General features: G+C 45.2%; 1 protein-coding gene across 5 annotated transcripts in view; it reads left to right on the top strand.

The window, feature by feature from the left end:
• ULK4 (unc-51 like kinase 4) overlaps positions 1-20,860 on the top strand; it is a 307,020-nt gene that overhangs the window by 203,790 nt on the left and 82,370 nt on the right. For all 5 annotated transcript variants that reach the window (XM_037030547.1, XM_037030549.1, XM_037030551.1 and 2 more), the window contains one exon: positions 19,730-19,915. In XM_037030547.1, the coding sequence (XP_036886442.1) occupies positions 19,730-19,915 (186 nt within the window). The remainder of the gene's footprint in view (positions 1-19,729; positions 19,916-20,860) is intronic.

Here is a 20,860-nt window from a genome sequence, read left to right as displayed (position 1 = left end):
AAAATAGAGGCCACACCTTCTTTTCAGTTTTCTGGAAACAATTTTAAAAAGTTAACCAAGCTATGCTATGTTCTGTTAAAAGAATATCAATGAATTCCAATGCATAGGAATTCTTCAACCGTAATACAGTTTGACTGGAAGGAAAATCACAGTTGGAGGCGCGCTGTTAGCAGATGCTATCCTTGGGCACAATGGAAGAATCAGAGGTAACCGTCGGTCTGTGTCCCATCGGAACACGGACACCACACAGTGACTTAAAGGAGAATTTCAATATAGGGGCTTACTAAGCTCTGATAGGAAAGTGACTATGAGATCTTAAAATAACTCTAAAGGATACCTGAAACTTGAGAGGGTACGAACTCGAGAGTGGGGTCCCTCCACCAAGGCTGCAGGCCAGCCTCCTGGGAGAAGGCCTGGCTGCAGCCCACAGGCCCCTGGATAGGTCTGCTGAGTTGCTCAGGCCAGAGCTGCCTCACCGTCCCTGGGAAAGTGGGGACCAACCCTTGAGGGCACAGGGCGTCCTAGCCAGCAGGCGGGAACACAGCGGGAGGCAGGGTGCTGCTGCTGGTGGGACATCTGGGGTGCCCAGTGTTTATGCTGAGAGGACTGTAAGGGACGCAGGGGAGCTGGGGTGCCGGTGCCCGGGGGAAGCCTGGAGCATCCAGGAGCATCCCTGGAGCATCCCGTCAGGCAGGGTGACGGGACGTCACAGGCCAACCCAGGGCGAGGGTTGCTGAGGGGCCACACGTTCTGGGCCCCTCACTGGATCAGATCCCCACCAAATGCCATTGCACCCACACATTGGGAGGGCCCCTTCTCCAGGCAGTGTGTTCCCCAGTGCTGTGTGGGGCTCTGTGCTCATGTTATCAGTGACCTGATCGCACTTAGGTTCCGGAATAATGGCCGGAGTCTGCCCAACGTGTGTGAGCCGGCTTCTGTGCCTGCCCCTCTATTACTGGGGCCATTGGGGTTGGACTTGGCCGGCAACGAGAAGTTAGTGGTGCAACTTCTCTGGAGAAGATTAACACATCGGGAGCTGTGGACCAAGTGAAAAAAGTCGTAATTGTGGTGGCAATTGAGGACCTAAACCAGAGGGTGCACAAGCCGAGGATGAATTTGAGGTGATTGTTAAAAAGTGTAATAGGTTACCAAGGGAGGCGTGAGAACTCACTGCCACAGGGAATAACAAACCTCCGCTTTCACCTGACGGGTCATTTTGGGAGCATTTTGCCTGAAGGCAGGTGCATGACTTGTTAGCGTTTCAGTTTCTCCCAGAAATGAAAGTAAACACACTTGCCCTCAGGAGAAGACACCTGCCACCCCACAAGCCATTACCTGTGTTTGCACTGGCCGCCCCAGCGGAGTCAGTGAGATGTAGGCAGGCATGATGATTCTGACTCCGTTCTGCGGGTGAACTGCTTTGAGAATTGGGGGATTCCAGGCCCTCCTTCCAGAAAAGGGCTCAGAATCACTACATGCAGAACTCTACACACAATTCACAATTTCTGGGGGATCTTTGAACCTTCCATTGGGAACCACAGTGTAAGATGTGATGCATGAAGGATCTAACGAGTTGACTGTGTCTCCTGAGGAATAGATAAAGCAAGGTCATTGTTTGACTTAAATATTCACTCCTTAACAGGAGAAAATGGGAAGGCAGGCTACATACCCCAGATAAGTTTTGTAACAGGTAGTTCCTCTAAGAAATTATGCTGTAACCTCCTGCTCCCTCAGTTAAAATAGGTATTTTCAAGTTTGTGAGATATTAAAAAAAATTTCTTTATCCTATGTAAGTGATGCCAATATTTAGCCTGGTTTGTACATTTCCTAGTAAGCATGCCTTTCATGACCCTTGGAAAGATGCCTCTGTGCGGTGGGTTAGGACCCCAGTCCTCACCCAGCGTCAGAATGGGAACCCCTTCCTGGGCTGTGTGCCCAGGGGACCGCGCCGCATCCTAAACTTCAGTGAGTCTGCCAGTGAGAACACTTCAGCCTGTGCCAAATTACAAATAAACTGTGGCCACACAGTGTGGGAAAAAACAAATTTTTCTTTCCATTCTGTAATTTCCTCCTCTTGAGAAATAGCCAAGCAGATTGTTCTCTTTATGTGGTAATGGACTTGGACTTGTCTGTCCTTTCCCTTGGCGCTGCCTTCGTAGTCAGTGGCATGAACTCCAGGGGATGCTTTGTGGTGGTCGGGGTGCTTGGTGATGGAGTGCAGGAGCAAGTGCCAGTGGTCCGTGGCACATCACACCCGAGAGAGTGGGCGCCTATTAGCTCTGCACTAAGCAGCTGCTCGGAAGGGTCACGCGCCATTTGATGGCGACAGCGCTCTTTCTGATGCCACTGCCCATCTGTCTAGGGGATGTGCCTCCAACACCCCACATGAATAGGGTTCAGACTAACTCATTGTCACCTCCTTAACGCTGTTCCTCCTCTTCGCTGTTTATCAGTATCTGTCATTGCAGTATCTGTTGGGATCTGTACAGAAGGAGGTTGCATGAATGTTTAGAAATAGACCTCCCAAGAATAGAGGGAAAAGACTTGTGGGGACCACTGGCAACAGCAAAAGTACAAATGACTAGTGTGGATTTCACCAAACACACCTAAGCTCAGTAGTCATTTATTTAATTTTTCCCAATTACTGTGTATGGAGGTGAACGTTGGGCAGTGAAGGAGGCTGAAGGGGGGAAAAATGGGCTGGTTTGAGGCGTCGTGCTGGAGAATAGTTCTCTGGACACCCGGGGCAGCCAGAAGGATGAACAAGAGGACCCAGAGCAAACTCAGCCAGAAACACCGCTGGAGGCAAAAAATGACAGGACCGAAGCTGCCCTGCGTTGGACACACATCACGAGATGGCAGGGTTCTTCAGAAAAGACAGTGATGCGGTGGGGGGGTGGGAAGGAGACAGCAGGAAAAGAAGGGGACCAAACAGGAGGTGGGTTGGCTTCCTAAGAGAACCTGTAGGCATAAGTCTGCAAAAGCCGAGCTGGGGGTTGGGGACCGACACTGTGGACATCACTCATTCGTGGATGAGTCGCCTCCCAGGAGTGGAGCCAGCTCAACAGCATGTATTATACACATATAGTAATAAAGGGAAATTAATTTTGAAGCATGTAATATAATCTTCAAAGTTGTAAGCTGCTTTTGGGGATATAAATTGGTAAGTAAAAATTTTAGTGGGTATCATAAGCCTTACAATTATATGCATTCTTGAATATAGTCATTCCTCATGTAGAAATTTATGCAGAAGAAATAGAGAAATACTGAGTGACTTGTGTAAATATATTCTTACTACATTGTTTTTTAATATCAAATATGTATATATCATTCAGTTGGAAGTTAATGAAATTCCATTCTTAGGGTAGAATTCTGTGATGCTATTAAATACATTTCCCAAGCATATTTAACATTGTGGGAAATTATAAGGTTAAATAAAATACCAGAATATGTATTTATTGTAGTGTGATCATTTAAAATGTCTTATCAGCCATTTTAACAGGTGTGAGGTTGTTTCTCATTATGGCCTTGATTTGCCTTTTCTGTTATAACTAGTGAGGCTGAGCATCTTCTCCTATGTTTGTTGGCCGTCTGTCTGTTTTCTCTGGAAAAGTGTCTTCTTAGGTCTTCTCCCCATTTTTTAAGTGCTTGGTTTTGTTGTGGAAAAGTGGATGTGTGACTCTAATGTGTTAACTTTGGAAGTCAGATTGTCCCCTTCTCCAGTGCTTGCTATGTTTTTCCTTTTTGTGTATTGATTTCTGATTGTTGTATTCTGTGTCAGTGCTGAGGATCCGGCTGTGGTATGAACTTAAGGTCTTCTCAGGTCTTCTCTGAGCCTTCGCCTCTCCTCGAGCTTGTGCGACTCCTTTGTAACTTTCCCTGTGTGTACCGCTGCTGTGTTAATAATCTGGTCTCTACTGCCTGGCTCTCCTAAAGGGAAAGACAGAAAAATGGGTTGGCGGGATGCTGTTCCTTTAAATCCAGAAGTCACTTCACTTGGAAGGGGCGGGTCTTGCAACGGTAGTGGTCCCCACCTCTTTCCCACACCTCTTTGATCGGAATCCACAGTCAGTGATCCGAGAGCAGATTCATGGTATCTGGATGACAGGGTCCTTTTTGCCCAGCCTGGCTCCTGCAAGCTTTCTGAAAGCTGCTCCAGGAACGCGTGTGTGGCTACCCACCAGAGGCTTTGGGGCAGGGAGTGGGTAGCTACTGCTGTGCTGAGAGCTGAGACCTAAGTGTGGTAACTACAAGCTACCATCCAAGCCTTCTGCTGCCTGTCCTAAGCCTTCAGTAGACTCCAGAGTCCCCTTACGTCAGCCGGAGTCTGCCAGCGTGGCCGTCGTCTTGGTGGGGAGATGGCGTCCCAGCCTTTCCCGCTCTGCCATCTTAGATTCCGCCCAGGGGTGTCCGCTTTTGGCGTCTCTGTGCCACATGGAATCACACAAACGTCTCATAATGTTTAAGTAAATTTATGATCTTGTGCTGGGCTGTGTTCATAGCCATCCTGAGCTGCATGCGGCCTGCAGGGTGCAGGTCGGACACCCCTGCCTAGGGCTGTTTGAATAGTATTTGGAGACTGGATGGCAGTGGGTTGGACAGAGGTGGCGTGTCCATGGGGCCAGGAGGACTGGAGGGCTGTGCCTCGCAGAGAGAGTCACACTTGTCAGCGTAAGAGGTCGCGGGAGGTCCGGGGCTCTGACGGCCGTGGAGGGACTGGAACTCGGTGTGCCTGGGTGGTGGCAAGAGACGTACTTGGAAAAACCATCAGGGGTAGATTGGGAAAACAATACGTAAGCTTTTTGGCTAAGTATAAATCTCATTGTAATTAAATTTAACCAGGGTCACTTTATTTTTCTAAGTCAAATCTGGCATCATCCATGGATGCTAAGATTAATGGGTAAAAGTATAACGAGACACAGAGACAAAGCCTAAAATTACAATACCTCTTCACTGTGCAAAAGACAAATTGTGATTTTATAGTGCCGAAAACCGCTCGATAGCACCCTGACCAAGCGATCCACGTTAATATCACCAGTGATAAGATGTATTTACGTCCTATGACTAGGGGTACTATGCACTTAGAAGGGTAAAACATCCATGGTATTCCTGGCAGAAGCGCTTAACCTAACTATAATTGTGAGGAAACGTCACCAAACCAGGGCATTCTACCTCCTAACTGGCTGGTACTCTTCACGTGTCTGGATCACCGAGATCAAAGGGAGACTAGGGGGACTGTCCCAAATTGGAGGTAACTATTGAGGGGGGAAACTACATCCTACGTGGGCCCTTGATTGGATCCTGGGCCAGAAAAGGACATGAGTGGGAAAGCTTTACAAATTTGAGTGAGGTCTGTAGATTAGGTAATAAGAATGTGTCAATGTTGATTTCTTATTCTTAGTAACTATACTGTGGTTCTGTAAGATGTTACTATTTCGGGAAGTGGGGCAAACCTGGTTTTACTGCTTGTTGCACCTCTTTAATTCCAAAATTAATTCAAAAAGGAAAAGATGAACATTGAAGACTTAATAATAGGAAGAAATCTGGGTCCCAGGTGCCACCCACCCCTCTCAGTATGAAAGTCTCAGGCTTCCTCCCTGGAATGATTCCCAGCACCCTCCCCCCGCCCCACANCTTATTCTTAGTAACTATACTGTGGTTCTGTAAGATGTTACTATTTCGGGAAGTGGGGCAAACCTGGTTTTACTGCTTGTTGCACCTCTTTAATTCCAAAATTAATTCAAAAAGGAAAAGATGAACATTGAAGACTTAATAATAGGAAGAAATCTGGGTCCCAGGTGCCACCCACCCCTCTCAGTATGAAAGTCTCAGGCTTCCTCCCTGGATTGATTCCCAGCACCCTCCCCCCGCCCCATAGCCACCCCGCCCAGTGTTCTTAAAGGTTATCTTGTTCCCCAAGGCTTGGAGACACTTGGAGTTCATGTCCCCAGCAGACTGTCACAAATGCTCAATAAATATTTGTGGCGTGCATGAATGAGATACACTAAGTGCCAAAGTCTAGTACGTTGTAAATCTAGTCTATACAAAGCTCCGTTACAGTGCGAGCTGATTTATGCCGCGCTCTGCACATGCTGATATAAACTGTACCGAAGGGGTGACAATGGACTGATTTATACCAAGGGCTTAACCGGCTATTTCTCAACATTTTTTTAAAATTTAAAAATAAATGGCTTCCTGGGCTGGCTCCTCCCACTGTTTTGTTGTTGTTGTTACAATAAACATGAATTTCAGAATACGTAATAGTTATTTTTATCTTGAAAAAAGTAGACACGTGGACAGTGATCCTGACTCTTCACTCCCCCCAAGTTGAGGACCTTTGTCACTCAAGAGCGTTCGGATGCCAGCCTCAGAGGCATCTGTCACCCTGCAGCAATGGGCACCCAGAGGTTTCCTTACCCTTCCCGGAGTGTAGTGCGGGAGGCACGGGAGCGGAGCCCACCGCCAGCTCTCTTCCTTCTGAAGAAACCTGATGTTCTCACTGGCAGGTGGGGAGGAGTATCTGGAACATAATTTTAGCTTCATGCACCTTATTTTCTGTGAACAGGAAACTTTGTTTCTCCCTAAATTTGAGATTTGAGACCCCAGAGTCCAATCAGATAGGTGAAGCTCCTTGGACGACTCCAAAGCGCACACAGCACCTGCGCCCCCCCACCTTGGGTGGGGAGCCCTCTGCCCTCGGCCGGCTGGGCGGGAAAACCCCATCAATTCGTACCAGCTCTGCTACTCCACGTTTCTCCCAGAAGCTGCTGTCAACAGAATTGAGTTGTTAATTCCGCCAGTAAAGGTCAACATATTGTTCTCCTGAGTGGGAACTGAGAACAGTGTGGCTGGACTTCCCACGGCAGTAAATCGGCTGTCGTGCCAGCATAAACCGCTTTTGGGTCCTCCAGAATAAGCAGGTCGGTATGACAACAGAACATAAAGGTTGACGTTGAACTACAGAAGGTGGCCCTTCTACTTTCAGACTCAGTGGGCTCCAGGTCTTGGTAGCTGTACTAAATCCATGAAATGGGAAGAATAGCAGTTTCTTTAGAAAAAAGCAAGTGGTGGGGTTTGGGGATCTAGATTTCTTGTGATGATTTATGGTTGCAATGACTTCTCCGTGCCGTTCCTGAGGGAGCTGGGTGGTGTCTCACTGCTGCAGGGGACACACCACCCGCAGCAGCCCCTGAGCCTAATTACGGTCACAGAGCATGGCTGCCTGGTCCCACTTCCCAGGCAGGCCATTTGGGGCAGGTGGCCCCTAACGTGTCCTTATCCAGTGGTCCAGAGCAGCAGATGGGCACAGTGCAAAGAGGCACCTTTTCATCCTCTTTGTTTGAAAGATTCACTGGGCGTTAGAAATGACTTCTTCCTGCCTACAAGCCAGTGATTGGACCACACGGTCTGTGCTGGCCCCTGCAAGTGCCGTCATTTTAAAATTTGCTCAAGAGCCCTGACCAGTGTGGCTCAGGTGGTTGGGCATTGTCCTGCAAAGCGAAGGGCTGCTGGTTCAATTCCCAGTCAGGGCACATGCCTCGGTTGCAGGTTTGGTCTCCCTTTCTTTCTCCTCCACCCCTCTAAAAGTAAATAAATAATTTTAAAGATTTACTCAAGACATCACGAAAACTCAGTTTAAAACAGTACAGTATTTTTTAAAAGTGTCAACCAAAAATACTCTTCAGGAGTATTGGTTGCATGCCATTCCATTTCCTTGCTTTTAAATTAGCTACCACTCAGGCCAAAAGTAATTGTACTTGCATTTAGTGCAAAGTGGCAATTTACTGTCACATAGAATTTAGTTTAGCAATTTTTGACTTATCTGGGGCCATGCCTACATGATGTGGTGAAGCAGATCAGCAGGCAGCAACCCTGACTGATTTGCCAGCACCCCGAGACATTGGAGCGTCATTCACTGGGATTGGAAGTGTGTATGTGTGTCTTCCCAGAGGTGTTTTTATTTTCACTCCGACCGATTCCCTGGGGTCACCAGCAGTTAGGTTTCCATCATTCCTGTCTGTGGGATTGAGCCGTCCTCAGAAACGACAGCCGGCCCTGCTGGGGACTTGGCCCGGGAGCTCCGTTCCTGGCCGCGCTCTGCCATTAGGGACCTGCCTGTTGGGCCAGGCGCTTTCAGATGCAGCAGAGAGAAGCCATTCATTCATTTTACAGAGAAGGACATTTAAGTGTAAAGTGTTTGCTTAAACTGTTCCTATCTTTCTTTTTGTCAGTGTGAATTGAGGGGTAAATTTTTAAACACATAAGTTTTTTTAATACAATTAGGACTGAGCTCATAATTAAAGATACACTTTAGGCAAAAATGGAAAACTCACACTTCATGTGAATGACACCTCAGAGCTATTTGGAATGTGGAGACCAAGATAATTACAAACTCTGCCATGCAGAAACACTGCAAATACAGAAAATTCAGTGTTTCACCCAGTGATCGTTTTCTCTTAATTTATCACTGGAGAAAAATAAATTGGACATTTAAGAACTAAAATCCATTTTCCTGTAGATTATTATTTAAAAATCAATTCAAACCAAAACACTTGGACCATTAACCCTGGGCAATATTAAATGGAGACAGTAAAACAATAATAAAGTAATATATTTTTGTTCTCGGAATTCACATACACAATAGCAAAAGGTCAAAATGAAGACAGATTAGGTGTCCATTCTGATATATGGGCAGAAGAGTACCCTTTTCAGTTTTTAATGTTTCTGCATGATTTATAATACTTTATATTTTTCTCTAAATATTTTAGATGTTTGACAAAAAGATTTTATGTCTTTTTAAAAAATCATAAACATTTATACACATTAAAAGTAATTCAGACTCTTCAGAAAGGTTAAAAAGAAAATAAACATCTTCCTACATGTCTAGGATCACAGAGAAAAAAGTATGCTTTTATAATTTATATACACATATGCATATATACATATATGTGTATACAAATGAATATATATGCCTCTTATACAACGTGATCATAATCTATATACAAATCTCAACTTGATTTCTCCCTTTTGCTCTATGTATTTGAGCAAAATGTTCCTTTCAGCACTTATCAATATAACTTTTTGATGAGTATGCTATATAAATATATCATAATTAAGTTAGCTCTCCATTAATGGACATTTAATGTGGGATAGTTTTTCTGACAAGCAGAGGTACACTGAAAATCTTTGTTAGATGTAACTATGATTATTTATGCTTACATAGTCATCGAAAAAACTTCCTAGCCATAGCGTTGTTAGGTGTGATGCTTAATTTTGTGTGTGAACTTGACCCGGCGAGGGGGTGCCGGGGTGGCTGGTGAAACATTATTCCTGGCTGTGCCTGTGTGGGTGTTTCTGGAAGAGACCGGCCTTTTAGTCAGACCAAGTCTAGGAACTCTGTCCCGGCCAGTGTGGGCGGGCAGTATGCGATCCACCTAGGGCCTAAACCGAATGGGAAGGCTGCGGGAGGGCGATTTCTGCTCCTGCCCGAGGGACCCCCCTGTTCTCAGGTCTCTGGGCTCAGACTGGGCCTTAGACCTGGGGCTCCCCCGGATCTGGGTTTGGGCTGCAGCTGTACCGGCAGCCTTCCCGGGCCTCGATCCCTCCACACCCTAGTCCCCCTGCCCCCACCAGCTCTCCATCTATGATTCTGTCCCCATTTTCCTCATTAGTTAGGTCTGTTTGTTAGATTCCACATATGACTGAAATCATGGGATTTATCTTTCTCTGACTGGCTTATTTCAAATAGCATAATGTTCTCCAGGTCCATCCATACTGTTGCAAAGGGTAAAATTTCCTTCTTTTTGATGGCTGAGTGATTTTCCATGCTGGGTTTTAAACTGTGGAGAAGCTGTTGAAGGCAGCCCTAGTCCTTCACACCCCCGCCAGCCACTGTCTGCGGGCACAGGGAGTCTTGCCCTTGACTCGTGTTGTTGGGGATAATAGCCTAACATCACGGAACTGCGCACTTCCAGGTGAACAGCAACAGAGAGAGAAGCTAGTACATTTTGGAAAAGGGAAAACAAAATAGCGTCATGGAATCACTGGTTTGACATTTCACGTGAGGCTGTTTGGTGAGATATGGTGGTGCTCCCATGATTCAGTGGGGGCACCTCTGCACACCCGTTCGTCTCAAGGTGGGTGAGGTGGCTCTCCTTGGTCACCAGGTGAATGCCCACGCACAAGTTAGTCTCTCTTTCTACATCCAAAAAAGGAACGTGCCGAACGTCTCACAGGGTTGTTGGGAGAACTCAGGGAGCAATGCGTGAAAAACTCTTAGCACACCGCTCGGTGCATCACAAATCTGCACCACCTCCCACCTCCCTCGCCCCCGCCAAACGTCCGCTTTCATTTCTCTGTTGCATCACTGTTGATGGTGGTGGTCTCAGTAGTACAATAACGCATGATGAAAGCCATCATTGGTTATAGTCTCGAAGTACAGTTTCTGGCTGTCTTTAGAAACGGGGTACATTTAAGATGAACCCTAGGCTTCCCGAGTTTGCTTTGTTTTATTTTTGCCACCCCACCCATGAGAAAAAGCCCTTTATTTTCATGTAAAGTGACAAAGCATGCCTGTGTGTGTTTTTGAAGCAGGAAAATAGCATGGATATTTAATAGTGTGGATATTTACCCATAACTGGGCTACAGTGAGGTTAGCGGTTTTGATAATGATGTTTGGCTTTTTTGCTTCATTTAATGGCGGCAAAATTATCCCATCTACGGCTCCCCAAGGCCCTTCCCATACAGTGTGTGCTATAATCATATTACTGATCTAATAAACATCGATCTCATTGTAATGAACTCGCTTTGTGAATGGCCTGGTTAATGTGCTGAAATAACGTACCCAGGGGTATTTCCGACAGTTTCGTCCTGCTCAGAGATCAGTTGCCCCGACGGCTCCGTTGGTGGGAAAACGGCCGTTTCAGCCCCAGGGCTGAGTCTCCTGCCATAGCACCTGCCTGCCGGTCAGACGGGGCCCAAGGCCGAGCCCCTGGGCAGGGGGCTCGGGCGACCAGGTCCTACAGAGTAGAACTTCAGACAAACATTCTCATTTTAGTTTTAATTTTGGACCAGTGTTTGTGATAAAGGGATCATTAGTTTACAAAGCTAAGACAACCTGTTGGAATTTATGCTAAGTGTCTGGATAATAAAGCCATAACCATGTGTAACCAATTTTAGACAATTTTCTTCTTTCATTTGTAAAAATTGCCTGGTGTGATAAATTTTTACTGTTCTAAAGTGGTTTTAAATTTTTAAAGCCTTGCAATTTTATTTTAAATATCCATTCTTTGAATGGGAATAACCATCTTTTAGGGATACATGTATTGCCTCATTTCTTTTCCTTTGGGGTACAATTCTCTACCTCAAATTTATATTATTTAGCTGTGAGCTCTTCAGAAAGGGGTCGTTTTATTATGGAGAGGACTTCATGTGTTTTTTCAGCATTCCGGATTAGTAAACAGTAATTTTAAGAATTCTAAACTATGTAACTCTGTAATATATTTTTGATCTCATAACCAAAGAGTCACATTTCCAAGTATCTTTGCTCAGTACTTGTGGTGAGAAATCCTGACAGCCTGTCCTTGGGGTTAATGAAGGCGACCTCAGCCCATCACTCTCGTCCAGCCGTCACTGTTGGTCACAGTGGGTCTTTCATTCGACCCATGTCACTGCATGAGGGGCACTCCCCCCTTTAAAAATTTTAGGGGAAGGACAGCAGATTTATTATATTCGAGTTACAAAAAATGCTATAAGCATGTTATAAGAATTCAAACAATTCGCAAGTAATTATAGTAGAACTAAAGCCTTCCCCTCCCCTTACCATGGCCCCGCCCCCAGGGAGACCTCTGCTCCTTTTGACGTGTCCTCATGTTCTGTTCGCTTTACTTATAGTCACATGCACTTGTATCGCTGGCTTTCTTTTTATTTATCTTGCTTTCATTGCTGAAAATAGGGCCACAGTGTATGTATTTTGTAACTTTTTACTTATCTCAATATTATGGACATCTTTCCAAGCCAATACTCAAACACCGATCTTACTCTTTTTAATAGCTGCATACTATTTTATAGTATCAATGTACTATTATTTGTCAATTCAAACATTTCCTCATGGGTGGCCATTCAGATTGGTCCCACTTATTTGCTATTATAAGCATCATACACTAGATGCCTTTGATTTTTATCTACTTCTGCATTTCCTTTGGTTAGAGAAGTACCCAGAGTTAGAAGGCCAGATTAAAGGGTGCTTCCAAGTTTTAGTCAATATTGATTACCATGAGCTGCCAAAAAGATTTTGTCTGTTTATATTCAAAGTAAAGGTATGTGAATGTGCTTGTTTTTCTACATCTTCACCAGCATGGCATCTTTGGATTTATTTATTGTTTTTGTCCACTTGGCAGGTAAAGGGGCTATGCCACTGTTTTCATTTGGATTCTGTGTCTATGGCACTAGGAAGGAGAAAAAGAAATGCAGCCACTGAAATGTGAAATATGTATTACATTTAGGTACTAACCTTGGAAATACAGAGAAGGGGATGCTTTTATGGAAAATTATAAATTGCCAAAATTGGTATCAAAATACATAAAAATATCCAATTTCAAAAGTTAAAATTTTATCACCAGTGGTGCCCCTCAGTCTCTGTATTCAAATAAGAACACTCAGGTCTAATTTGCTTTCACTACAAACAGGAGGAAAAGAGGGCTATGCCCATCCAACAGAGAGACCCTACAAGAATGTGTATGGTGCAGACATTCAAAGATGTCAGTGTGAGCGCTGACACCAAGGCAAACATTGTTAGGGAAGATAACCAATCAGAATTATTTATGTTTTGAAAGTTAAACGATGATTACCCAGGGCACGGTCGCCCCCTCTGCCTTCTAGATGTCTTACAAGACTGCTTTATTAGCGATGACATTTTCAAGGATGATCTCAGGAAGCAGGATAGAATCTGCTTTTCCACAGCTGCAGGGCAAGAAGGACCATTTTTCTCGCTTCGATTCTTTCACAAGCAGTTAGAAGGACTGCCAGTTCGAAGGATCAATACAAGAATTCCATTAGTCGCTACCCAAGGCGGGGAGAAATGGGGAATACGAAAAAAGATGTCAGACAACCGGACTGTCATAAGGCGATATTTTGCACCTATAAGATCTACCATGAAAACAGTACAGACCTAAGTGGCTTTACACGTGAGTCCTCAAGTCTCAGAGCCGAGGCAGCTCCTGGGCTGTGGAGGTGCTTCAGCTGCAGGAAGTCTAATGCCACAACCCACTTTAAAATGATACAGAGCGATTGAAGACCACTTGTCCTTATAAACATAGGTGAGAGATCTTCCAAAACATCAGTGCGTCAAGTCTGGTAATACATCGAAGGACCAGTATAACCAAGCAGGGTTTGATCCAGCCGTTCGAGAACAGTTCAAGCTCTGGGAAAGTATAATTTGATAATTTTAAGACATTGAAAATAAAAATATGATCATCATAATCACAGTCAAGAAGTTCAACTGCCCATTCTTAAGTTTTTAAAAGCTGTGTTTAAGACAGAGTGAATCTTCCCAACATGTCGAACGTTATTTCCTAGAAATTAATAGTAAACAGAAACACCTAAGCATTTTCACTAAAAGTGAGAAGAGAGGAATCTCTCCTGCTACCACTAATGGTTAACAGTATTGGGGTGGTGTATTATAGGTAATGCTGCTAGGTAAGAAAAATAAATATTAAGTCTAAAAATGATTATTGCAGTTGATAAAGTTTTCATACTTAGGAAAAAGATGAAAATAAAAGCATACTGAAACTGAAAAGCAAAAAAGGTTTCTGGCATATAATACAGAGACACCAATAGCTTTTTTTTGAATACTGATGTTAATCTGATAGAAATAGAAATGGGGGGAAATCCTTCCATAGAAGTGACTCAAACCACCCCCCCAAAACTGGCCGACAATAAATGTAACAGGAAAATGCGAGTCATGGCGGTAACTGTGGAACATTTGGAAAGAAGTGTGACCTAAACGAACGGAGAGACGTTCCAGGGCCACGTAGGTGGTAAGACTTAAAAATATAAATTTTCATTGTAATTCTTTTTTTTTAAATTTAATCTTTATTGTGTTTTTCCCATTGCCATTGAGTCCCCTTCCGCCCCCTGCCCCCAGCACTCACCACACTGTTGGCCATGCTACTGTAAGTCCATTCACAATCTGTTAGCTCATTAAAATGACCCCATAGAACAAGTGTGCCATTTGCCAGGAGGATCTGGAGCAGGAAGGGCCTCCTTTCACTCTTCATCTTCACACACTCACTCATGTCTCACGAAATGCCTTGTAAGGAAAAGGAAGGAACTCAAAACGTCAACTTCCAAGAGTGAAGGGGAAGGGGAACTAGGAGTCAGGAATACATTAAAAGTTCGCCCTGTGTCTGGAGACCAGAAGGAAGCCCGGAGAAGGACCGCAGAGGGCAGAGGGAGCCTGGCCCTGAGCACCCTGGGAGGGTGCCGTGTGGCCCTGCTCGGGGCCTCCCCGCTGTGCAGCCCCCCAGCAGCTCTGGCCTCGGAGGAGATGGAAATGGGGGCACTTCAGGGTCTGTATCTAGAACAGTTCCGCCTTCGGACCTCCCTTTGCTCTTCTCCAATCCCACATGCAGGAGACCCAGTAGCCTAGCATGTGCCCCCAAAATGATCCCAGGGCTTTTCTCTGAAGAGGTTGAAGCTGGGTCAAGAGTGAAGCATTCCTGAATTTTCTGAGGAGGGGTTGTGGTGGAAGTGGTGCAGCTGCCCTGAAGGGAAGCTTTCCAAAAGCCTCACCCCCGGCGTAGGGCTGGGCGGTCACCCTCTCCACAAGGGGTCCCCTTCAGCCCCTTGCTCTCCGTGATGTCTGCACTTGGAGGATTTCCTAATGTGTGTCGTTAGCCATGACCTGCCCCCTGAACTCCAAGTTCATGTATGCACTAGCTATAATGTCGCCATAAGCATATCTGAGCCAGGGTTGGTTCAAGCAGTGAATGATGGTCTGACTTAAGTTTCTGAGGGCTCTGTGCCACCTTGCTCTCCTCTGACCTCACTGTCCAGCCTCTTGTCCTCGCATATGCACTCCAGTCATTCAGCCTCACTGCTCAAACTGGGTCTTGGGGACCACAGTAAGGCATGTGGACCGTCTTCTCAAGGCAGCGAGAAGTCACTGGAGGTGTTGAGCAGGAGACTGATATGATGTCTAAAGTTTTAAAACTACTATGGCCCCTGTGTGGAAGACAGGTGGTACGGGCCGCAGGTGGGACCACAGTGGACCTTTTGGTTACTTCATGGGTGGCTGTCTCCAGCATCCTTCTCTTGCCCAATGGCAACAGGCTCCACCTGACTGTGCCCGGTGGGAAGAGAGAGAGTAGAAAGCGACAAAGGATCAGGCCGAAGCTTTTGCACCAAACCCAGCACCTCAGCAGTCAGTGTGGACGAGTCCGCACCCTCTGGGTCCTGCAGCTTTGCTGCTTCAGTAGAACTGTTCAGACCTCCTTCTGTATCAGTGGGTTATGATTTTTTAAATGAGCTATGTTACCCTATTCTTTCCTTGCTGACCACGAAACTACGAAGTTTTTCATGAAAGTCAGGGCAGTGCCCGGAGCCCAGAAGTCAAGGCTGATTTGGCCTACTAGCGACTTTCAACCTGTTTCTCGGATTTTTTTCTTAAACCCTAGTACTCTGGCTCATGATTGATGGACTTACCCACTAAATGAGTAATGGTGGTGGCAGGTGTCCTTCCCTCTAAGTTTCCACATTTAGTAACATAATGTGCCCTGGGTCCATGAAACAATCGAGCACCTTCTCAAGGGAAGGCGGAGGCAGGGGCACCGTCAAGGCTGTGGGCAGTGGCGTTTCCTCGGGTGATGTCATCTGGAATTGCTGCCATCGGTCAGCCTAATGATGGTTTCTGCTGCCTCTTCAGCTGACGTGAGCAAGAGTGATTGATTGATGTATTAAAATGAAGAGGGATGAGGACCGATGGCCCTAATGGGAATTCTTGTGAAAGATGCCCTAACAGTACCGAGGGGTCTCTTGTCATGATGCTTTTAGATGGCATGCGTGGCAAGGGGTAGAGAATATTGTATTATGAAGTGTTTTCTTTTCTTGGTTAATATGATATATTCTCTCCACCGACACTAAATGTTCCCATGTAATTTTTGAAAAGACACTGCACCGGGCAATATTTTAAAAGTAGAATATAAAAGAGAAAGATTTTGAAATGCATCATATTGTGTAGATTGAATAAAGGGAAGTAAGCACAGTACAAATGTGGCTATAAATTGTTTTAAGGCAGTTTTTAAAATTCAAGTATAAGTGTACTTTGAAATATTTCCAAGTTGTGTGTGTATGGGGGGGTGTTTATTAGCTCATCTCTTCCACAAAACATTGGATTCGGCTCGTAAGAATGTTTACAATAAAGTTAGGGTTGGCAGATGAAATGCAAGATGCCAGATGGACAGACTGACACTAAAAAAGATTCATTCTTTATCTGAAATTCAAACTTAATTGGATGTTTCAGCTTTTTTTCGAGCCTGGCAATCCAAAGTAGCAAACATGAATAAATCAGTGAAGATGAGATAGGTTTCAGTGTGAATACAAAGTCTAATGTTGTTATGAAAGTTAGGCCATGACTTTGGCCTTGGGAGTCCTGATTGCTGGAGAAAAATGGAAATACAGTCACTTACAAGATGCGCCCCACCCAGAAAGTGGGGCACGGGGAGGGGAGACATTTACTCGGGGCAGAAATCATTTTCTAGTTTTGGGGCCCAACAGAATGCTTTCCTCACAGTCCCCATTTAAGGGACATTTGTGACAGGGGTGGTGGTGGTAATATCCACCTTTTATCAAGCATTTTCTGAATGAGACAGTCTTTCAAAGAGGAGTTTTTAAAACGTGGATGAAGTTCATTTCCCTTTTTACACTGTGCTTTTGCAGTTATAGCTAAGAAGTCTTTCCCCCCACAGGGTCCAGAAGGTTTTGCTCGTGTTTTTTCCTAGAAGGTCTAGATCTTATATTTAGGTCTTTCCACCTTTTTTAAAAGAACCAAATGAGTTTCAGGGATTCCTGAGGACTTGTGTTTTTCCCTCGAGTGTGGATGTTCTGCAGTAATTCTGAGCCATGTTAGATTAGATCTGTGTTTTCAATGATTTTGAGTTAATTTTGGTACACTGTGAAAGGCAAGAATTGAAGTTCACATTTTTGCATATTGTTTGAGCACCATTTACTGAAAATGTGTCCTCGATTGCCATCATGTGTCTCTCTGAAGTCAGTTGACTCTGTTTTCGTGGAGGAAGTTGTGTAAAGTATGTGTGGAATCTTGATCTTTTCTTACAACTGCATAGAAACCTACGCGTATCTAAAAATGAGAGGTTAGTTCGTGCTGTACATAAAAATGAACTCAAAATGGATCAAAGAGCTAAATGTAAAGGCTAAAATTGTAAAATTCTTAGAAAATAAATGTAAGAACAAAAACTAAAAGTTCCTAGAAGAGGCGTAAATCTCAAGACCTTGGAACTGGCAGTGATGTCACAGGTGTGACACCAGATTCACAAACCATGAAGAAGGTAAATTGAAGATTTATTAAAATATGAATTATTTTGTGCTTCAAAGCACACTATTAAGAAAGGGAGAAGAAGTACCCTGCCAACTAGCTCAGTTGGGTGGAGCATTGTCCCAGTGTGCCAAGATTGTGGGTTCGATCCCTAGTCAGGGCGCGTACAAGAATCACCCAATAAGGCCCTGGCTGGTGTAGCTCAGTGGATTGAGCACGGGCCTGTGAACCAGACGATAGCGGTTCGATTCCCAGTCAGGGCACATGCCTGGGTTGCAGGCCAGTTCCCAGCAGGGGACTCACGAGAAGCAACCATACATTGATATTTCTCTCCTTCTCTCCTTCTTTTCCCCTCTAAAGATAAATAAATACAATCTTTAAAAAAAAGAATTTAAAAAAGCACCCCCCCCAAAAAAGAATCACCCAATGAATACATGGATGGATGGACCAGCAAAGTGATGTTTCTCTCTCTCCCCTCCCCTCTCTTTCCCTTCCCTCTCTCCCAAGTCAATAAAAAAAGAAAAGTGAGAAGACAACCCACAGAATGGAAAAACATTTTTGAAAATCATATCTGTTAAGGGACACATATTTGAAATATAAAGAACACTTACACTCGATTATAAAAAGATGGCCCATTTGAAAAATGAGCTAAGGATCTGAACAGACATTTCTCCAAAGAAGACATGTGAATAGCCAATAAGCACAAAAAAAGATACTAAACATCATTAGCCCTATCAGGAAATGCAAATCAAAACCCCAGTGAGATACTTTCACACCCCCTAGGCTGCTATTCAGAAGACAGACAGTACCAGGTGTTGATAAGGATATAGAGACATGGTGCTCATACATTGCTGCTGCTAACGGCAGCTTTGGGAACAGTCTGGCGGTTCCTCCAAAGTTTAAACATGGCCCTTGCTGGTGTGGCTCAGTGGATTGATTGAGCGCCAGTTCGAATCTCAGGGCAAAAAAGTGCCTGGGTTGCAGGCCACGTCCCCAGCAGGGATCGCAGGAGAGGCACCCGCCCATTGATGTTTTTCTCACACTCTTTCTCCTTCCCATCCTCTCTCTCTAAATATAAATAAGTAAAATCTTTTTTAAAAAAAGGTTAAACTTGGGCTTAACATACAACCCAGCAATTCCACCTCTAGGCATTTACCCAAGGGAAATGGAAACGTGTGTACACAAAAAAACCATACACACATGCTCACACATTACTGCCAAAAAGTCAGAACTGCTCAAATGTCCATCAGAGCATGCATGGATAAACAAATGTGGTATATCCATACAATGGGGTACGATTAGATGATAAAAAGAAATCAGATACATGAATGAACTTTGAAAACGTTATGCTAAGTGAAAGAAGCCAGTCACAAAGGATCAAATTTTGTATGATTTCAGGTTCCTGAGTCATCCAGAACAGGCGGGGTCAGAGGGACAGAAAGCTGACCGGCAGCACTGGGCAGGGCTGGGGTGGGAGGGGGAGTGGATGGGGAGGCAGCTGCTGACAGGTGCGGGGCTCAGTGTCGGGGGTGACAAGCCCTGGAACTGGTCGTGGTGATGGCTGCCCCTCTCCGCCTGTGCCACTGAATCGGGCCTGTCAAGTGAGTGAGCCTAGGAGTGACTTCTCAGTGAAGCTGTTACTAAGCAAATAGAACTTCAAAAAAGGAGGTTCAAATGCTTACAGTATGACTCTTATTTTCATAGCGTACCTTCTCACGTGTACAAAAATGGTGCTTTCTGCCCCGTCTGTTTAGTGTGTGATGATTTGGATACCAACAAGGTCCGTGTGTCCCTTAATATCTTCCAGGAAGTGAGTTTTTCTAAACAAGTTCATCGTAAGCAAGAACTTAAGGGACATGCCTCAAACAGTTCATACTGTGTCACACTCACACACTCACACACACACGTCTCCAGTATAGACATTGCATTGAGTGTGTGCGTGTAAAACCTCTGTTGGTCCTTGGCTTGCTGCAAGACTATCTTCTGATTTTGTGCTGCTAGCTCTCTGAGTAACTGCTTTTTGACAAAGACCCATTGTGGGAGGGGTGAACATTCAATTAGTTACACTTTATGCTCAGACTGATGTTTTCCCCATTGGGCACATCTTACTGCAGTTCTTGAGGAACGCCGACAGCATCTTGGTATGGGGCTGAAGTCGTCCTCTTTGTCCATTTTCAGCTTCCTGCCGAGGATCCTGAGATTTTCGAGGTCTCCTCCAAGTGTCTGTCTATGCTGGTTCAGCTCTACGGGGGGGAAAACCCAGACAGCCTGTCTCCCGAAAACGCAGAGGCCTTGGCCGACTCCCTGATGTCCAAGGTGGACCCAAAGGAGCAGAAGCTTCTGTTGAGGATTCTCCGAAGAATGGTGAGCCCACGCAGGAACCAGGGAGGGTGGGCGGCTTCCATGGCAGCTGGTGGACAGGGCGCCAGCGTTGTCTTCAACCTCGTTTCGGTCACCCTTCCCCATGGTCACCTTTCCCTTGGTCACCCACAGTCACCGAGCCTCAGATTCCACCTGTCCTATGTTTCCTGAACAGTTGGAGAGTCAGAGAACATTGTGCCCCCGCCTCCTTAGTATGTAAGTGTGCCTCTCTGAACAAAAGCAATATTTTTACTTAACAACTATAACCTGAGTCAGGAAATTGAACTTGATACTATTGTTTTCCTAACCTGCCATCCACACCAGTTCCGTCATCTGTGCCAACTGCGCCCTTTATGGCTTTTTGTTCTGTGTGGGGGCCAGTCCGGGCCGCCCTCCCTCCTCCGTATTTTAGTGGGTGTGGGTCTTTAGTCTGGAGGAGTCCCGCCCGCCACCTTCCCTGGTCTTTCCTCGCATTTCTGAGGGCCGTCGGCAGGGTATTTCGTAGAGCCCCGTCAGTTTGCGTGTGTCTGATGTTACCTGGTGGAGTCGGGAAAACTCCAGTTCATCCCACCCACAGGATCGTGATGTGCGTCTGCCCCTTCCTGGTGACGTTCGTTTTGACTGCTGCATTGAATCAGTGCATACCTACTACTTTTAAATGTGTAATAGTTGCAAAGCTGTGGGGATTTTCTAAATCAGTGCTCTGCTACAAGGAAGGACTTTGCATTCTGTCTTGCTTATTTTATTTTTATAAAATATGTATAGCTGACGTTGATTTAAAGGTACTTTTGAAGACTGACTTTTCGTTTCATGCTAAATCTTATCCTGCTGGTCTCGAAGGCGACTCATTGCAGTAGCTGTCGTTGACGTTAACCAGGGAGAGGGGTCCCAGCAGTCTGTGTCACCTTCTGACTTGTCAGCCTGTCAGGTCTCGATACAAATTGTCCT

This window comes from Sturnira hondurensis, unplaced genomic scaffold, assembly GCF_014824575.4.
Source record: "Sturnira hondurensis isolate 20B ecotype Veracruz unplaced genomic scaffold, ASM1482457v3 Scaffold0020787, whole genome shotgun sequence".
In the NCBI taxonomy this organism is placed as follows: Eukaryota; Metazoa; Chordata; class Mammalia; order Chiroptera; family Phyllostomidae; genus Sturnira; species Sturnira hondurensis.
The sequence above is the reverse complement of the archived record's forward strand: the minus strand, read 5'-3'. Positions and strand labels throughout refer to the sequence as shown.